At 31.1% G+C, this 23,645-nt stretch overlaps 1 protein-coding gene across 1 annotated transcript in view; it reads left to right on the top strand.

Moving 5' to 3' along the window:
- Positions 1 to 1,694: 1,694 nt before the first annotated feature.
- LOC106119608 (kin of IRRE-like protein 3) overlaps positions 1,695 to 23,645 on the top strand; it is a 50,133-nt gene continuing 28,182 nt past the window's right edge. The window contains exon 1 of the mRNA XM_013314650.1: positions 1,695 to 1,764. Within this exon, the coding sequence (XP_013170104.1) occupies positions 1,695 to 1,764 (70 nt within the window). The remainder of the gene's footprint in view (positions 1,765 to 23,645) is intronic.

The following is a 23,645-nucleotide window of genomic DNA, read 5'->3' on the forward strand; positions in this document are numbered from 1 at the left end:
ATGAAAATGCTCGTTCAACAATGCGACAAAGAACGTGAAACAAATGAATTTAAACATTCAGTTGTTTTTTAATAGTATCAAGTATTAATATTTATTTTTATTTTTAGGACTCAATAATATAAAGGAGATATCAACTTGGGGAGGTACAATCGTGATTGGAGCTATCAACTCTGCTATCCTGATAATTTATTTAAGATCCTGCTTCAACTGTACACCCATCAACATCAAAAAGCCAGAACCGAAGACGTCAGGTATCAATAGCTACTTGTTTATATTTTTTTCAGAAGATATTATTTTTATTATGTTTGAATTATTTCAAATTATTAATTAATTTAAATAGATAAGATTAGCTATGTTGATGTTTGCGTGTACGTGTACAACTGTCGTAACATCTGTACAAGGGTCGGTTCACACAAACCGGGGCGTAATTACGCTTGTTCTTGATAAAAAACCGTAGAATGTAATAATTATTTAAATGATATAAAGCTCAATTTCATTTGAGATGAACATCTGATCTGCCCTCCGTCCCGGTATGTAACCGGACCCTAAGAAATTGTTATCTCTCTTTCTTATAAAGAGAATGAAAGGAATGACAGTAGAAACTCACCTTTAGTTGTAAGGTAAGCTAGGAACCAGACTCCGATTTGTCGGGTAATTAGGAAGGAAGCAAAGCAGATATTTCTTATATTTGTGTGATTATTTTTTCTCAACGGCCACTGTTTGCGTTAGTACGTTCTTTACGGGTTTTGCTATGCGTTAATAAGACAATTATTTTGCATATGATATAAAATATACTTGATATTGCAAGTCTTTAGTCGTTTAACTATGAAAAGTTTCTTAACCTTTAAAGAGCCATCAAGTTTTTTAACATTTTTTATCTGGCGCCGCGAATTTCGTTTTCTTTTGTTGGCGATTTCACATAAATATGTCGTCATAATGCACAGCGTTATTTGATTATCTTTGACATAATTTAACAATGCAATTTAAAATAATTTTCTACATATCGGCATTAAAAATATTAAATTTGATATCTACATCAACTTTTCTATCTTGATATCAGTTTTTTTTGCTGAAACATTTGAAAAAAGTTGTATCTTTGCTTTTCTTTTTTTCAAAGAGAATGCAAGGGATTACAAAAGGTTTTATCCAAACGTTTCGGTAAAAAAACTTAAGGATTGGTTCTATCAGCAACAAGACAACGTTTAACGCAGACCTCCTCCAATTAATGCATTTTAGCTGTTCTCTAATCAATTCATGGAAAATTTAAAAGAAATCCAAAATAATAAATTTGATATTTACAAAAAAAAACATGCAAATACTTCTGTATTTTGAAACCAAAAAATCCAAAATAATTTTTTTTTTTCATAAACTTTAACACCGCATTTCTAAATACTCTTATTTTATCGGATTCTGTTTGATTAGGGTAAGTTTACTTGATCCGAAAGCTTTAATGTATGAATGCGGAAAATTGTATGGAAGATTAGATAGATGGATGCATATGGATGCATAGGTGGATAGACAGATGGAGGGACAGACGAATACTTGGATGGATGGTTGGATGAATGGATAAATGGATGAGTGGATAGATAGATAGATAGATAGTTAAATGAGTGAATGGTTGTATGGACGGATAATAAACGATCGGACTGATAGTAATCGGGCGGATGAGGACGGATAGATAGATAGTTAAAAGGATGAATGGTTGTATGGGAGGAATGATAAAAGATTGGCCTGATGGTGATCGAGCGGATGAGTTGATGGATGGTAAGATAACTTGGCAACTTCTTCATTTAATATTAAAGCTAGAAGTATAAAGTAGTAAATCATAGTTACATACTATGTTGTAAATATTGATGAAAAAGAATTGTCAATTGAAATATATATAAATTAAAAGTCTTCTAATGTCCAAAACGGTGTCGGTCTTGTAGCATAATTACTTATTACATAATACGTAATATATAACATCATTTTCATCCTATTTAATTTTTTATATATATTTTTTATTACTTTTCGTTTAATATTTATTTGAAAAACTTTAACCCTTGAGCCACAGTTTCATAAAAAGTTGATGCAAATATTCTAAATACAATTCTCTATCAAAATTTAATAATGTCCATGAAATTATATTTAAAACTGGGATTTTAATGATTCTAATAACAAATTACTTAAATTTCACTGCATGTCGTCTGTCTATCCATACGGTTACCAAAATTCACAAAAAGTAATTCATTGCGTTATGTTCCCTTAAATTTTTAATCTATCTTATTTTTTTATTTTGTCATTTTTATCGAAAAAAATTGTCACTTAATATAATAGTCAGTAAGCGTCATTACTTTAGTGTTATAAAGTGATCTGGCTTGGTGAGAGAGGAGCTAATTTCGCCGTTAGTTCTGTTAGTAAATGTTTAAGACCTAAGCATAAAAATGACGCACAAGACGACACGCACATGACGTACTATGTGCCTTTTTAGACGTTAAATGTGTGAGCGAATGCACGAAATTACGATAGCAAACAAGCGCCCTCCAACCAACGATAAAGGGTGTTACAAGAACTTTAACTTTAGCTGTTTTCTAGTGTCACTTTTTGTGCGTTCGCGATAGAAGCTCCTCTGTAATCGAGGCAGACAAGTTGGTTGAACTATAAACATAATGGATAAGTAGGTCATATACAGTCATAATACGGTCAGTAAATTAAGAACAAGTAAATTCCGTGGTCTGTCAATAATATGCCCCGGATAGTATAGTTTAGAATAACTTCAATATCTTTATTATTGAATTTCTTTATACGTTATTTTAACATTTATAGTGCGTTTTTATCTGGGAATTGCTGGGTTTTATTAGGTTTATTAATTATTTTTATATTAGTCCATTTTTTCGGTTTTTCTTCCCTTATTTATTTTAATTCGTCAACCTTTTTTTTCATATTAAATACAGTTTGGTTACAAAAATAAATAGTCATATTTCTTCATATTTTAAGACGGAGTCCACTAAAAAATTAGTATATAGGTTAATATTAAAAACTGTAAATAAATGATCACTCAAATTTGACATGTACCAAGAACCTATAGTTTAATTATAAGAATTGTTCCAGAGGATGTGTACATAAAAATACCTCGGAGATAGAGTAAGTTATTTTAAAGAGTATATAAAAAATATTATTGACAGTAAGACAATATTGCCGAAGATTAAAGTTGTAAGCAGGATTAAGAAAAAATATATAATAAATTATTTATTAAGATTCTGTACATATGTAGTGAGCTTCTAGGTACAAATAGTACAGTAGTCAGCTAGGTTTAATAGTTTTTATAACTAGAAATAAGTATTTTTTTTCCATCAGTCAATATTCAACAGACGAGATCAGAACTTAAGACCTTCTATAGCTAAAACAAAAATTTCAACGTTTGACTAATAGGAATCAATAGTCCGATGAGGTTATCTGGCCCGTTGAGTGAAGCGCTACTTTCGCGATCTGTCAGAAAATATCCCTTATAGGATTGTCGGTCTGTTTCAAATTATAAACCCGCCTATGACAAATTGTATAATTTTTAGAGTATGTTTAGTAATAAATATAGGAATAAGTCAAAAAGCAACAAAAAAATCTAAAAAGTAAAAACACAAAAAAATTAAAAAAGAAATCAAAAGAAAGTACACAAAAAAATATAAAAAGTAAAAACACAAAAAATTTAAAAAAAAGCAAAAAACAAAAATAAATATAAAAAAAATTATAAAAAAGTAAAAACCCAAAAAGAAGTTTTTTTTTTTAATTATATATATTTGATTACATAAATTTAATATAATTTTATGGTTTCGTGCAATTTATTTCAAATAGACTACTTTTATTTAATCTGAAATTTCGTTTCTTATATATTTATGTTGTTTTTACAATCGATGCATTCCAAGAAATTCTATTTTTTATACTAGTAACTCATAAATATAAATATTTAAATTATGATACTAATTTTAAAGACACAAAAATTAATATTTAAAACAGAATAACTTAGTTATATGAAAAATAAGGTATTAGATAAATATGCCATGTACATATGTAGACATAGTTTAGTCAAAGATTCCAAGGAATGTATATATAAAATTTATTTTGGAACTAGCATAATATTCTAAAGCCGGTTACACATGTACGTTTTAATTGAGCAGTCCAACTGTTTACTCAAAAATGTACGTGTGTAGGTTTTTAACTTCAAATTGGAACATAATAATGTTTTGATCCGTAAAATATTACATTTAAATTACAAATGCATTTACTCTGCAATATTTCGATTTTAATTCACAAAAAATCAGATTTTTTTTTCCAAAAACCATGAAATTTCTTATACAAAAGAATTTAGTGAACTATATTGAAATTTAAAATACAACAGCTCGAAATTGAAGTTAAAAATCTTAGTTTTATAGTAATCTTTAGGTATGATCAGATATTGTTTTTTTTTTTAATAATTTAAATAAAAGAACAAGACCACTAACGATTCAGTATAACAAAAATTCAATAGTAACAAATTTTTTCATTAACATTTTTTTTATTAATATTTTTTTTTATTTTTTCTGAATTAGTACAAGGAAAGTAAAAATTCAAAAAAGTTTGTCCAAAATTGTATTGTTCTATTAAATTCACCATTTTTTAATTCTGTTAACTTCGATACAATAAAACATCTAGATTTTGATGGGATAAGCTTAATTACTGTAAGATATAAATGAACCAAAGAGGAATCAACGTTTTTAGAATAATTGAAATGAGTTCCGAGGATTGTATCCTATATAGAAAAATAGACCTCGGCAACTAGGATAAGTTAGGATAATTTTATTTTAATTTGCAAAATACTTTTTAAAATACAAAATAACAAATCTAAAATCATTATTAAAAATACAAATGCGAACAATGTAAACTAGCGATTTTGATAACATCACCCTTTACCATCAAATGGAAGCGATCCATAGTCAAAATTAATTAAAATAAATCCTTTAACAATGAAACTAATCCTTAGTCAAGATTAATTATTAAAATCCTTTAACAATGAAATCGATCTTTAGACAAAATTAATTAAAAAAAAATCGAACTCATAAATTTCAAACACGCTTGATTTTATTTATTTTTAGTAATTAGCATAATATTTAAATAATTAAAATTAAGGAGGGTATACATGGGATATATTTATAGGTACTTAATATAAAAAAATAGACTAATTGTAAGGTTATCATAATTCATCACAAATCTTCCGTCCGAATGACCTCAATTGGTTTCACTTTTTTCTCAACTGACTCATCGTAGGTTTCTGAAACCAAAATCTTCGTTTAAAACATATTGTTATCTCTGTTCTGTCAAAGAGAGTGAGAGAGAGAGATAACGATATGTTTAAAAAAAATGTTTCATTGATTACTGGCTGTTACAGGCTGTTACAATGGATCTTACATACATAAAAATAGCGCGATAACACCTTCTTAAATTAGTCGGGTTGATTTGATACATCAATTCTCGTCTTTGTTCTCTTGTCGTATCAGATTGAATAATATTCTTCAAGAATATTCCGTCCGTTCCGTATCCAACTTTCTTCTTCTAATTAACTCTATGAAGTTTAATTTTATCACCCATCCATACATCTTGCCGTTAAATCATCGACAACTTGTCATATGTTCTACAAATAGGCGTACCAAATTAAACCAAAACTGGGTAAAAAATAATATATGTACAGTAGTTCCTATTATAAAAATAAGAGAAAAAAAATTACAAAAAAATATATAAAAAGGGAAAACACAAAAAAAGTTCGTTTATTACTTATTTTGCATTTAGTATTTTTTTTATTATTTTTTCGTATTACGGTATTCAATTTTTTTTACTTATTTTATAAATTTTATTTTGATAATGATGAGTGGTGTAAATAGAAGAGGCCGATGTAATGAATCTGGAAAGGTAGACATGATGATGATGATGATGATGGAGGTGATGATGATGATAATGGTGATGATTAAGAACACTTATTTATATATATTTTATATTTGAATTTAACTTATGTCCAATAATTACTGGCCTCAATAGAAGTATGCTGGAAAGATCGCTGCTTAGAAATGATCCCTTTTATAACGTTCCAATTTTAAAGTTCCAATTGAAGTTACAGATTAATTCAATGTCTATAAACACAAACCGCTAAACCGCCAAAGTGGCGAAAATCAAATGGGCACAAAACACAACTTATACACAGCCTGTCCATTATAATTTAGAGGTCAGTGGCAAAAATGGATCTTAATATTATTTTACGGTATTAAGTTCGTTATGTAACAATTATTATGCCTTTTTTATTCTCATTTAAGTATTTTCATTTGAAATTATTTTAATAAATTAAAATAGTGTAAGTTAAATCGTGTAAATTTGATATAATGAATTGCGAAATGTCTCGAAAAATGTAGCTGTAAATATTAATTACGTCATTTAGTTTAACGCAGGTCCGATTATAAAATAATAGGACGTTTAGAATTTAATAAACAAAAATAACACAGAAACGTACTGATATAATAGTCTAAGTAAAAACATTTCTGGGGCTTGTAAATAATATTCCCCAGATAGAATAATTAAGATTAAGCTTACATTTTAAACAACTAAAAATGATTAAGAGTCTTATAGAATTAAACACTTAGATACGATACGAGTAACATACATTGAAGCGAATTCTAAATAAAGTAGATTAAAAATATGACATAGTAACAATAAGGTTAATTTTGTTAAATTATCAATCCACTTATATAATTTTCTCAAGTAATTTCTTCATAAAATTTTGTTTTAAAAAATTCAGAACTTAAATATTTATAGTTGATAATAGTCGTGCACAATAACATGATACTACTTCGATTGCGTCAGCGGAGTGTTACAAAGACCAACTGAAATGGTATAAACAAAACATATACAGGGTGAAGATAAATATAAGAAGGAGCTGGCTGGCATTTGATTTAGTTATGATGTTATACTGTACGAGTTTGTAAGGTCACTATTAATTGATTTGCATTCTGTTTCTTTTTTTTTTTATTATTTATTTCAATTAAATAAGGTATAGTTATAAAATATAGATGATAATTCAAAAGAATATGATTCTTTATTCTGTAAGATTAGTATTAAAAAAAGATCGCTGCACCGGGACATTAGAAACTTTTATATAGCTTAACTTAATTATCTTAGATGTAGGGCTCAAAGCCACATAATGATAATTATCTTTACTGCGAAATCACAATTTGGATGCCATTCATACACATTTCTATCACATCATATCATCATCATTCATACCTTCGTGGTATAAATATTCCAGCTAAGGGCTCTCCGTGATACGGGAACAATGTTGTGAATGAAAACTTAATTATAAATGATCATAGGTGAGCGAATACAATTGCGACAAAAAGGAAATTACCGCGGCATTTAACTTCCGAAATGTTCCTAAAAACATGTCGTCTCAGTTTTTTTTTTCAGTGAAAATGACAGAGATGACGATATGCTTTTGTTTTAATGTTTCGGAATTGGATATGATATGTGCGGCTGAATGTAACAACTTAGGCCATATGCTGCGGTTATTTGCTAATCTATAAGTTTTTGACGGAGCACATTAGTTGAAGCAATTCTCAAGTTTTTTTTATATCACCTATTGCGTACCACGGTTTCCGGTTGTTGCAATATATGACAATTTACATAGATTATTTAATAATAGAGTCAGCACCATCAAGACATACTCCGATACATTGTTAGTTGCTAATAGTAATCAGAAACTTAGTCATCATTTGTATCAACTGAAAACTTTTGATCATCGGAATTCGCAACTCGAGTTATTGCGTAGTACAGTTTACATAGAAAACATCTTGTGCTCTGTCAGTTGCGGTAGTTTACCTGACTGTAAAGTCAGTTATATACATTCAGATTTAAACTGAAGGTGTCTAGTTGGCTTACGACTCCACACCGCAATGCGTCTAGTCATCACGTTTGTCACTTGTCATCACATTTACCGCCCGTCATCATGTTTATCGCTCACCTAGGATACTGATATAGCTGATGTGTGCTTGTGCGATGAATGTGGAACGTAATTTTAAACACTCAAAGTGTGATACGCACATGTAATTTATAAAGAAATATAATGCCAAATTGAGATAAATGTAGATTAATTAATTAGTATATTATAAATTAGTCTGTATCTGTTCAGTTATTAATCATCAAAAAAATATCGTAAATATTTATTTAAAATACAGAAGTGCTTGCAGAAATAAAAGCAATTAAATGATCTAGAATTTAATATTGACTGACTGAATTGTAAGCTGATTCAATACAATTAACAAAAGGAGGTTCTCAATTTTTCGGTATATTTTTTTTTAATATCGCGAAATTAAGGGACGTTTAAAAGTGATTTGAACCAAAACAATGAAATGCATATTAACAAAAACAGTGGTAATGAGATAAAAAAAAATCACCCGTAAACTATATTTAAGAAGTTTTTAATAAACTTATATAAAAACGGATAAAACACTCACGTATGTTCGTCCGGTGGCGGCACCGACTAGTTACGAGCCCATCGGGTGCCCTTCATCAGTGTGAGTGAATCGGGTATTATTTCGCGTATGCGGCCCGTCGCTCAGTGAGCCCCTCTGAAAAAGGATCCCCGATGGGCTCGTAACTAGTCGGTGCTGCCACCGGACGAATATACGTGACTGTATTACCCGTTTTTAAATAAATTTGTTATAATGTCTCACGAATATTTGAATAATTTAATGAGAAGTTTTTAGGACTCTGAAATTCACAAACAGTTATTATTGTTCTCGTCGTTTTTAAATTCAATCAACTTTTTAATTAACTATTAAAAACCGTTACCTTTATATAATTCCAAAGTATAAACAAAACATGTCTTATAATAATACAAATGTATAATGTCACTAACAAGTCAACTATTTCGTACACAAGGCAAAGTAAACCTTGGAGACTAAAATTGTATCCTCTCGTTGAACCATCGACGCGAGTACAGTACGTAAGGTATAGACATGTGTCAATTGTACAGATTTGTTCCGCCATCTTGAACACCGCAGCGACTTTACTCACGACAATCTTGACAACCAAATTTCAAGCGACTGGTTATGGCAACTAAAGAATAAAATGTCTACGACGCTGTATTACGCTGCGACAAAAATTGCCACTTTTCGAAGGTTTACTTTGCTTTGTGTACGAAAGCCTTAATGTAATATCTTAATTAGTTGGTCTGGTTCCTAGCTTATAATCTAAGATGTAGTACTTCCTATCCGTGGGTTTCCATAGCCAAAACACATTTCCATCTTTATCAATCACATTGAAAGTAACAGAGACAACAACATGAAGCGCCAATAGCCTAAAGGTTTAAGGTATGGACTTCCGATTCTGTAGTCGAGGGTTCAAACCTCGCTATTCAACTATAGTCAACCATATACTGGCTTTAGTCTATACTTTCTTTGAAATGCTACAATATTAATAAAATAATAAAACTCTATAAATATCAAAACAGTGGAAACCCATGGTATTCATTTGTTTATAATTTACATTATTTAGTTTTTAAGTTTGTTAAATTGTTTATTATATCGTTTATTAATTCATGTTATTGATTGTTTAATCTCAAAGTTCCGAAGTTGTAATTATGTTTAAATTAAGCTACGATTTGTTGTAAAACTGTGCGTTTCGACTGCAGTAAAACATTAACATTCCTCATGTCATCTATGAGAAAAGACAAGTATCAATAGAAGATTCTCGTCAGTTGAAATGCATAGTTAAAAGTAATTTATGTTTTATTAATTTATATTACTAATCAAAATGAAATAGCGAGTTTTCACTTTCGAAGCACCCGTACAAAAACATCATATCTTTTTCGAGAAGAATGATAATATGTTTTTATACAAGTATCGCAAGTGGAAACGACCGTTAAACATAAATTATTACTGTTATTTTTAACCCCAATAAGTTTCTAGTTTTTTGTAATAAATCTTTCACTCCGCAAATATGGTTTCATTTCTTTACCCTTTTTAAATTAGGGGAAGAAAAAGTTGACGATCGCTGTTGTGAGTTTAAACAGGGGTGTAATGGAGATGTACTTAAGGGTACTTTATAAAGCAAATAGGGTGGAAATCTTATGAGTTCCAAATGAATCACTAAAGACGATGAAGATAAATTATTAATATAACGTTTGATGTTATTATAGTAATTATTTTACATTCAAAATGTGTGTAAGGATGCATATTTAACTAAGCAATTAAACCTGATTTTTACATCAACCTCAGTTATTGAAATTAATAGGGAATTCAACAAATCAAATTATAATTAACTAGCTGTCGCAAGTGACTCCGTCCACGTAGAATTATAAAAAAATTAATCAGTAGCCTATGTGTTCTTATAGACTATGATCTACAACTTTGTCAATTTTCATCGAAACCCGTTTATCCGTTCTGGAGATACCTTCTAACAAACATCCATCTAAACTTTCGCATTCATATTAGTATGATTCCAATGCAGATCTTAGGAAACAATAATTAGTTTCATTATATTAAAGGGGGACAGAGAAATAAGAAGAATAAGGCAGCGTGCATAGTCAGTCGCCCGTATGTGTTACACAGTTTAGTCGCTCTTTTAGTACGATGTAAGACCATCACTAACTCTAACAATGGTAAGTATATCCAATAACACATTTGCTTGTATGGACTAGCTGGACCGGCGTAATATCATAACCACAAAGAAAACAAACGTGAAGTGGAAGTCTAAATATTGGAGATGGAAGTCTAATAATTTAAAGGGTGGCGGAGGCCAAATGTATTTGATTACAAGTATTTTTTAAATCGTTAGGATTTAAAAGTGATATGGTAGCATAAAAACACTCCTTGGTATTAAGTGCACTAAAAAAACAAACATAGGAGTGGATTTGGCACCACTTCCAGTAAAATTATATAGCACGTAACAAATCGTGGGCGTGTGCGCGTCAGTTGCACAAAAGCTCACCCAATATGAAAGGTAAATAAAAAACTACATCGGGAAAAATCTCCACAAAGCGTTCAGTTAATACTGTTGCTTTGAAATGTTTCTGATGGCGGGCGTCAATCGATTGCGTGGTCACGTCCGCAAACAGTTTGAAAGCTCGCCGCCCGCGAATCTCGCCGTCTGCCCTACGCCGCCTAGGGGCCTAGGGCAGCGTCAAAGCTTGCTGCCCGCGGCATGAATCGTGTTTGCTTTCAAATTTTTAAACTTACAACCCTAGGTTATTACAAAGGTATAGTATAACACAATATTATTTCATACGTACAGATACAATTTATTTTTTATTTTTTATGGTTACGATTGATCTCTTGGCATACCATAACTCATTTAAATATTTGGAAATTATTAATAGCGTTTTATTAGATTAATTTTAATACATATATATTATAGCACCACTTTGAATACCATGCCACATACCAGGATCGTCAGTGGCTCAGGGGTTAAGCACTTGACTTGCAATCCGCAGCTCCTAAGTTTGAATTCCGACATATACCAATGTGTTGCTCCAACCTTAGTAAGATCGTCGTGAGAACAGTCAGTAGGAATTTCTAGATGACGAAACAAATCATACAGCTATTTCTAAAATAAAGATTATTTGTTAGTACAAATTCTAGATAACATATACAAGTTTATTGTAAATGTATTTTAGATACAGAGCGTCGGTGGCTCAGGGGTCAAGCACTCGACTTGCAATCTGCAGGTCCTGGGTTCGAATCCCGCCATGTACCAATGTGTTTTTCGATTTCCGATTTACTTATGCACATTTATCCGATGTTCTTACGGTGAAGGAAAACAGTGGATGCAACCTGCACATATCTGAGAAGAAATTCAAAGATATGTGTGATGTCAACCAACCCGCACTTGGCCAGCGTGGTTGACTTTGGACTAATCACCCTTAACTTAGGGTAGACTCCGAGCCCCTCGGTGGGGACGTATAGTGAGCTGATGATGAACTTACTTTTTATGCATATAATACGGACGTTAAGAAGTTTTTGAACTGTATAGTGAGATAGTAATGATGATGATTTTAGATAATAAACAATTGGACTGTGATAATTTATGTTAACGTATAATGACACTTGTTATGACCACGCTCTCTAATGTATGGTAATGTGGTGTCAACATCGTTGTTGACAGGAACATAATTGTTCACTATCGAATTATCATACGTTATATGTGGTATCACCCGTGACTTAGGATAGGCTCCGAGCACCTCAGTGGGGACGTGTAGTGAGCTGATGATGAATATGTGTTGAAGTAATGGTGCAAGACATTTTTCATGTTAGAAAATCAAAAGATGTATTTGTAATAACCAACAATCATTATTCTAGATAACTTAAAATGCTATCAGATAAATAGAAAGAATAGCTTTTTAAGTTAATTTTTGAATCTACACAATGTCTTATAAAAATTCTTCCACCTTGAATAAAATATACACATACATAACAGATTTTGCTCGCTTCTTGGAATTTATCCGCGATAAAAAAGAAACTTATTAAGTATCTTATGTGTTCTATCAGACTATGTTCTATATATACGGCAAATCTGTTCTGGAGATAACTTCTAACAAACATCCATCCATCCGTCTAAACATTCGCTTTAAAAATATCGTTACCTGTCGTCCGCGACTCCATTGAGATAATTCGCGCGGAAATAAAAAAACAAACTTACTAAGTAAGTAGCCTTTGTGTTCTTTCATGCTCGACATCTATGCCTAATTTCATCAAGATCCGTTAAATCGTTATGAAGATACCTTCTAACAAGCATCTACGCATCCATCTAAACATTTGCATTTATAACATTAGTAAGATTTTTCGTAATAAAAAAATCTTCGTCAGTTTTTTTAAGTTGACAAGTAAATCAAAATTAATTTAAATATCTTAATACTTAAATGTCTTTTAAAATAGACAAAGAATAAAACACTCTTGTTAATTCAAAGCGGTTTTAAATGTTACTAAAACATCTGTATAAGATTTATCGCATAGCCTTGGTAATAGAAGCCCGATTCGTGGAAGCGAGCTCGCCCGGGCTCTACAAACTAAACCTAAGTATATTTATTACATTCGTCGTTTTCAATTACGTAGCAATTTCATCCAGACTGCATAGCCTTTGTTTGAAATTTCAAACTACAAATAATGTGGAATTGTAAGCTCATGTTGAAAATATGTTTTACTTAATAGGTTTTTCTTTGTAATATTTTGCATTAAAATAAAGAAACGAACCCAATCAGTGTTTAAACATTGAGGTATTTTCAAATTGCTTTTACTTTTGTGAAAAATAAAAATGTTTAACTTGATTAAAAAATATTTCCTCCGATCCCCTAGAGGAGAGACTTGAAATTGTATTAAAAATATATCAATACAGAATAAGATTTGCGACTACAAGCGCCATCTAGTTAAGATAGTTTAAAACTAAAGAAACCTTTTTATACGAGAAGAGGTAGACAGAGATAAAAATTAATTTAGAAGAATCTTTAAATGGTATTATTATAGAGTTTACATGTAAATTAAAAAGTCCGTCATATTTTATATTTCACATTACTGTATCTAAACAAAATATTGTCTTCTATCTTTGTCTTTTACAAAGAAATTAAGAGGGATAGACACCAACCATTATATTGTAAGGTGTATAACTATATTCGGCTATATTCAACGACGGCCGGCAGTGTGGAAAGGCCATTAGGCTTTAGGGTTTGACGCCCTATAGGATTAGCTTCAGCGTTCGCATCCGTGCATTTCCATTACACATATTACAAACTAGCTGGCTCCCCCAACTCTGTCTGCGAGGTATTAAAAAAAGTTAATTATTAGGCTATGTGTTCTTCCAGATTATGTACAGTTAGCGAGATATCTTTAGAAACATCCATCCGTCCACCCAAACATTCGCATTTATAATATTAGTAAGAAAGCCAGAGACTTTCATCAACAAATAGGTATATTTAGTAATCGAATTATTTCACACATTGTAATTTTAAAAGAGGATAACTCTTTTCAAGTACTCTAGTCTAAAGTAGTCTTTTTTTTTAAATAAACCAAACAAGGAACGAATGTCTAAATACACTATTCGTAATCACGGACAGAAATTTCTTGATTTGTAAATACAATTCTTGTACAACATATGGTAAGCAACTAACTGTGTATTTCTGAGACCATCTTCGTTTAAAACGTATTATTATCTCTGTTTTGTCAAGACATGGATGACGATAATACGATTAATACAGAGATTCTCTCAGAAACTTAAGGTAAACGAATCGCTGCACAGACATCTAAAAAAGGAAACGTTGTTTGATTCTTTGCGAATAAAGTTTTTTATCGAACCATAAGAACAAATATAAAGGAATACGAAAAGTATCTTTGTATTTGAGTTCTGTACTGTAAAGAATTTATTTCTAAGACTCTGAAAGCCGTCTGTACTAAGCTCCCAGACTACAATAGGTACAGGTACAGAAAGAGACTTAAAAATATTTGATAAAAAACACAACTACAAAGTCGTCTGTTGTCTCAAAACAATATTTACTCACAACAATGTTAAAATGTATAAATTTAAAAGTCTTAGCGAGTATAAATAGGAATTTTGTTGAAACTTATGAAGAGTTTTCAAATAACATAAATGAAATTTTACATATTTAATTGTATTTCCATCTCGTTTCTTTAAAATCTGAGAATTAGAAAAGGTGTTATAAACGTTTGATTACTTTACAATATTAAATTATTAATTATAAGCAATAAATAAATACTCTTTTGTGGACTATTTAATTTATAAATTACAAAAAAAATACACGCTTTTTTTTATAACATAAGGTGGTAAACGAGCGAGCGGCCACCTGAAATCGCCGAAACAGCGAAGTGACCGTTGCCCATAGACATACGCAATTGCATATGCGTTGCCTACCTTCAATCGACGGAGGAGAGGATGCACAGAAAGAAAATATTTTCCCTTCCCATGCATCCTCTCATCCGGAAAGTCCACTTACACTTCCCATCCTTTTCTTATAAGAAAAAGAGTGGGAAGGGAAAGAGGACTAAACTAGGCCTCCGGGACACACACTCATCGGACGAAACGCGGAATTGCTTCCACTTCACACCTGTCTTCTGTGTGGTCGTGGTATTTCACCGGGCGAGCCGGGCCGATTCGTGCGAAGATGTTAAAGCGGGCTCTACCACGCTATAACGTAACCAAGAATTTAAAAATGCTGACCGGAGAGTCTTCAATTGGTTGTATTACATCAATTTCTAATGTACGCAAAGAAGTCCCTGTATCGGCAATTTGGCGTGGTTTGTTACATTCCTGGTCGAGTTATACCACTATATAAAACTTTTTCTAATATTAATTTTTGTTTAATATTTCTGACATTCAATTACGCGTTAAAGACATAATATTTCGTTATATGTTTCACTATGAATTTATCGTTCTCGTGAAGTACTTACTATTGAAATGATGATATGAAGTAAGGTCTTTGAATTGACTGTTCATTGAACACTTAAGTATCAAAAGCTGTCAGTCAAACTCATTTTCAGTTAAATGGACTGGTTATTAAAATTTCCGGGCAAGGGTTGCACTGGCCTTTGCATTTGCCGCTATAATTAAGTTCGATTTTTGCCGCTGACAGGACGTTGATAATGGAATTATCGGCGGACGTACGAAGGGACGAGTATGCATGAATCAATAATGACGTAAAGGTTTTAGTGATATGTTCAATAGTGAAAGATTATAGATTTTTTAATGTCAGTTTTACATCGAAAACAGCAGCGCAGCAGCTAATGTTAACATTCTTATATTTAAACTATTTACGTAATAATTCTCACTAACTTTATTCCCGGCTACATTATGTTAACACTTCCCGCGCCATTCTCTTCTCTTTGCCTCTTTTTTTATAAATAAAAATGTAAAAGTTCTTACTGGCCAGTACGCTAAGTCTATGGCAGACAGTATTAATTCTGCATTCAACAGTAAGTGTAAAGTTTAATAGAGAATCCAGATTTTTTTTATTTATTCGTACTATGTATAATTCAAGAAAAATAATAAAAAAAAATTTGCCAGATTTGTTGCTGAGGTCTAGAATAAAAATACATATGTGAACATACATGACCGTCGCTAGCTGTCGCCCGTGACTCTGTCCAGAATAAAAAAAAAACTTAATAAGTAGCCTAGGTTTTCTTCCAGACTATATTCTATATGTGTGCCAAATTTAATCAAAATCCGTTAAATCGATCCGGAGATACCTTCAAGCAAACATCCATCCATCTAAACTTTCACATTTATAATATTAGTAACATAAAGGTGAATTAAACTTAATAAACTATCAGCTATTTTCAACAACTTTATTATGAATTCAAAAACTCAGTGAAAGAGAATATTCCATTTCAATGAGCGAACGAAATATGCTAGACTTAATTTGCGTTCCCGTAAAGGGAGCTTCAAAACAAATAATACAAATGACATTTTAATTCCGCGAAATAAACGTCAAAGGCAAATATGAAGCCCTGTGAAAATGAGAGCGATGAGGAGTTTATTAGCAGATGGTTGCATCACAGCTACCGGGCGCGGCTGAGGGGACTAACAAGTGCGCGATATTATATCGAACATTTCTAACAAGTATCGAATTAGCGTCCTTGTATAAAAGATACGGGGATTATTTAACACGATTATTATTAAATTGTTTTGTATTTTAGAACTCATAATTTCTACGTATTTTTGAATAAATTTTAATCAATTTAACAACAGTGAAACAAATTATTAGTCCGCAAAATTAAAAAAAAAGATTAACTTAAAGAAAGCGTTAGGTTACAATATATATTTCATATCCACGACTCGCGACGGAATTAAAAAAAAGACTTGATTAGAAGCATATGTGTTCTTCCAGACTATGTTCTATATTGGTTCCAAATTTTATCGAGATCCATGCAGCTGTTCTGGAGATACCTTCAAAAAAATATCCATCCATCTAAACATTCGCATTTATAATATTAAGTAAGATAAAAAACACTACACTTTCAATTATAAACGAATGAAATTTTTAAAATAGTGTTCGATAATATCTCACATAGTAAAAAACGGATACCAAAATAGGACCCCTCGCCCGGGCATTTTCCAGGGAGATGCTATTTGATGCAGTGGACGCGTGTGGCGTGTAACTTACACGCACACACTTGTGTCAGTCGCTTTGTGAAATTTATTAAACTTTGGTATTTTATTTTTACATTTTGCATCTACCCAGTTCTCTATTACAATATGTCTGTCGTGTATTACATAACTTTATGTACATTATACATGATACTACATAGACAGTTTATTATGTAATCTTATCTTACTAATTATAAATGCAAAAGTTGAGACAGAAAGGTGTATGGATGTTTATTAAAAGGTATCTCCAGAACGGCTGAAAGAACCACTAGGCTACTAATTAGATTTTTTTCCCAGTCCGCGCGGACGGAGTTGAGGGCGACAATTAGTGTATAAATATGAAATTGAAAAGCTACCGGAGCTTTTTCTGTCCAATAAATGAGACCAGACTTTCATTACATTATAAGAACACATTATCACCAAACAGAAGTCGGCTAAGTATAATATAAATCAGTTGATAACCTGTTTAAATAAGTACCTTTTTATGTTATAGAACAAAATACGGCAAATATGAAGAGATATTTAATGATATTTGTATCATACGCCAATTAAACTGTCTGGCAAATCCCTCTTCTATTCGAAGTAGGTTTATTAGGAAGTTGTTAACATCGAATTCAGTTTGAAATAATTTCGCGGAACGTATTTTCGGATTACCACCCCAGACGGGGCGTTGTAATGCACCCCGCCGTCGTTATGACAACGGCCGGGGCTCGATGCAGCCCGGATGCCGGCGATGTCAGACAGTGGTATACAATTAATTTGATATAGACATATGTCGAGCACGGATCACTCTACCCTTCGGTACAGTCGTGTGCAATAAACCTTTGAATAAATTGTCGACTTTGAGTCAACGCGCAAAGGTTTAAAATCATACTTAAATAGAGAATGGACGCGAGTGTACGACAAGTTATAGGGTTGTTATGAAGTTTGTCTGCACTTCGTCGCCCTTGTACGTATTAAATACTTGTATGATAAAATATAAATCACCTTAATGGCCATCTATATTGTCTACTTACTAAATTTAATACTACTTAGTCATTTTATATTTTCTCTACTCATTTATTTATTACCTTAATAAAAAATAATATGTTATTTAATAGAAAACTAAAAGATCGAGTGTTCCAGATTTAAGTTCATCTTACTAATATTATAAATTCGTAAGTTTAAATGGATGGATGGATGTTTGAAGGTATCAGCCGCTTAATCGTTATAGATGAAATTTGGCACAAAACATAGTCTGGAAGAACATATAGACAATTTATTACGTTTTTAAATTCCCCGCGGACGTAGAATGTTATATTCATTAACATTTGTTTTGTTACATATTTGAACTCACGCATCGAGCAGTTAGCTATTAGCTAAAAGCGACTCGCAACATGTAGTTATCCGAGTGTTGAGGTTGTATTTGCGGTTGACCGCGTACACAGAGGAACGCCGCGTTGTATATACACAGTCGATACGATTCCCAAAGTGTAATAACAGTGTGAACTAACTGTAGATGAGCTACGGTGCTACGAATAATCGCTACGTGAAATCTGTAACCGCATCGTAGTACGAATAAATCGGTGAGTCGTTGCTAATTCTATATGGTTAGTCATGATTAATTGACTCTTAATTTTATACTTAACTTTCTTTGCCTAATTGAAATACATTAGTTAGGTGTAATTATTATCTCATTCAAGTCATTATTTGGTCGCTTAAGAAGGCAATTAGTATAAATTTAATAATTAAAAAGACTACTTAGACTATACTTAATTACGAAATAAACGTCTCGGATGATTAGCTTTCTAATTAAAATTACATTTATAATATTTTTTTGTATAATTTATTTTGGTATTTATTTAAATTAAAACCATTGCATGTAAAGACAAGCTTTGATATTCTTTTGCGTGGGTTCTTTGCAGCGAGACCTAAAAAGATTTCAAGCTTATTACGAGTCTCCGTTTATTCATTGAATAACTCTCTGAGTCTGTCTCGTTTTGCGTAAATTGAAATTCAAAAATGACGGGATTTGTCTTTAAATCTCAATTTCTTTTAACTACAGTGTTCTTTTAGATTAGTTTTATGTTTTTACATTTAGTTACCTAAATATATCTTACTTCTTACTAATATTATATTATAATATATATGCGAATGTTTGGATGGACGGATGGATGTTTGAAAGTATCTCGTGAATGGCTGTATGGATCTTGATGAAATTTGGCATATATGTAAAACATAGTCTGGAAGAACACGTAGGCTACTAATTAAGATTTTTTTTAAATACCGTACGGACGAAGTATCGAGCTACAGCTAGTAGAAAATAAATAGATTTACCTTTTTGTTTTTTTTATTTATGAACCGTAAAACCGTAAAACCTTCCATAAAGAAATGTTTGTAAAGCTAACCAAGCAAACAAATTTAACTAAGACTGAATTGGCAAATAACTTTCGATTCTACGAACTAATGATAATTTGGATGTTTGCGCACAATCTTTACTTCAATAAAAAGATATCAAATACTCCAATTGATCGTCATTTGTCTGATTGTAAGTTGAATAGCAAAAATATATTCCAACATTTGTATCGATGCGAAATATAATATAGTTAATGGGAAAGTTTGTATGTATGTTCGAAATCGAATAACTCTCAAAAGTCTCATCAGATTTTAATGAAATTTGAAATAGAGATACATGATAGCCAAGGAAAATATAAAGGATTTTTATCACCGAAAAATGATTTATTTTTGTTTTCTTTGTGAATTAATCACAGACGAAGTCACGGGCAATAGATAGTAAAAATAAAATACGTAATTCGAAGAAATAATTTAAGCCTCAATTACCCTACGTTTTGCCTCTCAGAAAATCAAAATGAATACTTCATTACGGATAATTGAGTCACGTTGAAACGTCTCATGAAACCTAACAACGTTTGTTACCTTGCCAATTTCTATTCACGTTCTGTAGCAATTGAGCCAAAAATATATTGAGAAAGAGATGATTTTCTTTTGAATTGTAACATAGCTTTGTAACATGTCAACAACTTTTTATATTCATCTTACTAAACGTGGGTGGCTAATGAAAGCTGGGGTAATTTGTTTCTGTATTTGTATTTGGCAGTGGAAACGTGCATGACACATAGATAATGCTACAAATTTAGGCGTTAGCATTTAAACAATTAAAAAAAATTATTATTAACTATTTGCTAAGTACTTTTTTTAATCATTAAACAGATTGATTTACAAAGAAATCTTTAGTAAGTAGTCTATTAGGTTACTTACGAAAAAAATTATAATATATAAATTTACTAATGATTTTTTTTTATTAAAGAAAAACAAACGAGCTACGGGAACACTAAGCTGGTTATTAACATCCATGGACATCTGCAATACCAGAGGAATCGTAAATGTCACTTCGCTGTTTCAGCGATTTCAGGTGGCCGCTCGCTCGCTTGCCACCTTATGATATAAAAAAACTAATATGTTAGAAAGAAGAAAATTTGATTTTATTCCTAATTATCACAACAAATTTATCGGTAAAAAATATTATTGTAAGGGGTCCCAATAATTTGTTTTTAAATGGAAAAAATAAACAGAACCCAATCTTAGACATCTTACGAATTAAAAAAAAAGGCTAATTAGCTGGCCATTATCGGTAAAAACGACGGTAACACCGTTGTCATGAGAACGACCTATTTTCGTACTTATTAATAGAAAAGTGGCTCGTGTAAGGAGTTACTAAGAGAGGATTATTGCGAAATATAAGGAAAATTTGTTGAACGAATGTTAACGGAAAAAAAGGAGAGAAAGAAAGAGAAGCAAAATACTGACTTCACATTAAAATTAAGACTACACTTTTAAAGCATAAGTAATTAAAAATCTTAGTTAATTTATCGTTGGTTTCTGAGACCAAAATGTATGTGTAAAACGTATAATTGACAAAACATTTAATTAGAAACCCACAATTAATTAATTTTAGATTGTTATAAAAAGTTAATATGTATATTGTCTTCATTATTTTTTGTCTTTTTAAATATAAATTCTTTAAATATATTTCTAATGCTTTAAATACGTTAGTTATTATAGTAACTACTGTCGTTGATATCAACAAAGCAAAAAACTGTTTTTTGGAAAAAAAACTACGCTATAAAAGTACAAAGAGTATTTATGTTGTTTAAGAGACAAAGATATTAAATTACAAACTATTCAAGAACATTAAAATTTAATTATCCTCCGGTATTTTGTAATAAGATTCGACTAAAGCTCAGATTTAGACTAAAGCTTCTTTGTATGAAATTTCTTTTATACAAGTATCGCGTCTACTAGCAGTAATGAAATCTTGAATGTAAGGTTTCGTCTGGCTCATATTAAGATGGCCGGTCTATAAACCTCGCTTTCAATTCAATCAAAATTTTTTTTTATAAAAAAAACCATAAAGTATGGAAATATTTTCTTTTACAACAATCATAATGTATCTTCTCATAGTGTTTCTATTCAATTTTACATTTTAATAAATATTGGAACGTTTGAAAAAAATAACCTAATCTTTACTTACTTTGTAGCCTTTGCTATTATAACCACATAAATATAAAATATTATTCCTGTTTATAAAAGACAATTTTTAAGACTTTCTGCATTAAGATTCATCTTTTCGACAATAGATGGCAATGTCTTAAAAAGAAATTCGAGTTACAAAATGTGACAAGTTTCTACCACTAGATGGCACTACTTCTTAAAAAATGAAAAGCTTTTTTGAATGTTTCTATTCTTCGAGTAGATGGGGCTACGAACATAAAAAAGGCAGTGAAATTTTAATACAAAAAATCTAACGTAGAGTTCTAAGAGAATTTTTCTTGACATATTTTTTAATACAAAAAAAATTCTTTTATACTTTACATTTTAATTTCACGTTAAGTCGATTGAAATTTATTAATTTTATAGATTTGAATATTAAGATAGATTGATGTTTATTAGAAGGTATCTCTTGAACGTGTGCATGGATCTCGATTTAATTTGGCATAGATGCAGATAATAGTCTGGAAGAATAAATAGGCTGCTAGTTAAGTTTTTTTTAATTCTGCGATGACGTTGTTGCGGGCGACCGTTTAAATAAAAAATAATATTTTTAACAAAAAATGCATTCGAATTTTAGTTTGTCGACACGTAACTTAATACATATATTTGATTGAATATAAAATCTTAATAATTTTTAACAACTGACATCTAAAGAAGGTTATTGACCTTCAGTTTACAGTCTTTCATCATTGTCTGGTTTTAATTATTCCTCTGACAGTGCGAACAATACAAAGATGTGCTTTTCAATCGCTTTATAAAGGATCAAAGTTCATAGCGACTATTCTTAAACTATTGTTGTCACAGTATCTCATAATGTACTTACTGACCCAAAAGATGTTGTCAAGATACAAACGCGCTTTTCGCAGCAATAGTGTTTTTTTTATTATTTGAACATGATCAAACTTCTATTCGATTTTACACTAGTTGTCAAAATAAACAGACGAATTTTTACTTCCTAAACTTTCATATGGTAATCATTTCAAACAAAAAAACAACATCACAACTCACGCGTGTAACTTAGAAGGGAGGCAGAGATGGACTTCCTTTTGGTACGGTCCAGGTACAAGTCTCGAATCTTTCTCATGCATGCATTTACGGTCTCCTTGAATATTTCACAAATAGAATTTAAAACAATTATCACACAACCAAATTTCTTATTACTCATGAGTTAACCCCGAGGAAATAAGTTCGCTGTCGCCCGCGACTCCGTCCTCTCGAAAAAATATAATTAGTTCTTCCAGACTATGTTCTATAACTATGCTAAATTTCATCGTGATCCGTTTAGCCGTTCTGGAGATACCTTCAGACGTACATCCATCCATCCAAACATTCGAATTTATAATATAAGTATTATTATTATTTATCGCTACTTGTACATTAGTATCATATCGCACGTGCTGGTATGGTACAGGTTCGTTTCGGTACGGCAGTTTGTTGCGTGCAGTCGTTCGGCTTAACCGCTGTGGTTCCGGTGGTTCTCGAGTTTCAACGTGCATTTCGAACTTCGAACGCGAAGTGTACGCACGTGTGATAGTATTTCTTACAAACTTTTACGTGTATATTCATAATAAAAATAAATAAATAAACTTTTGATAATTTAAAAAATAATTTAATTGTCTATTTTAAATATGTTTGGACTTGTAATAATATAAGGGTTGGTGTTTCAAGTTTACTGGAGCATAAAGAAGGGGCAATATGGAGTACAAAAACATTGTTCCGATAGTGTTCCTGTTTATTATTATGGAAATAGTTGGTAAGTCTTTTATTTTTTTATTTTTAATAATACGTAATATGTCACCACAACTCATAGGTTTCTAAAGCAAATAATTCTACAATTATGCGATAGATAAATAATTATTTTAAATCGATACCTTTATTTTAAAATATGTTTTTTTTTAATTTTTAAAACTAATATGTGTCTGTGTTGTGAATTTCGATATCTCTGGTCGAATCAT

Source organism: Papilio xuthus, unplaced genomic scaffold, assembly GCF_000836235.2.
Source record: "Papilio xuthus unplaced genomic scaffold, Pxut_1.1 DF827135.1, whole genome shotgun sequence".
NCBI classification, from domain to species: Eukaryota; Metazoa; Arthropoda; class Insecta; order Lepidoptera; family Papilionidae; genus Papilio; species Papilio xuthus.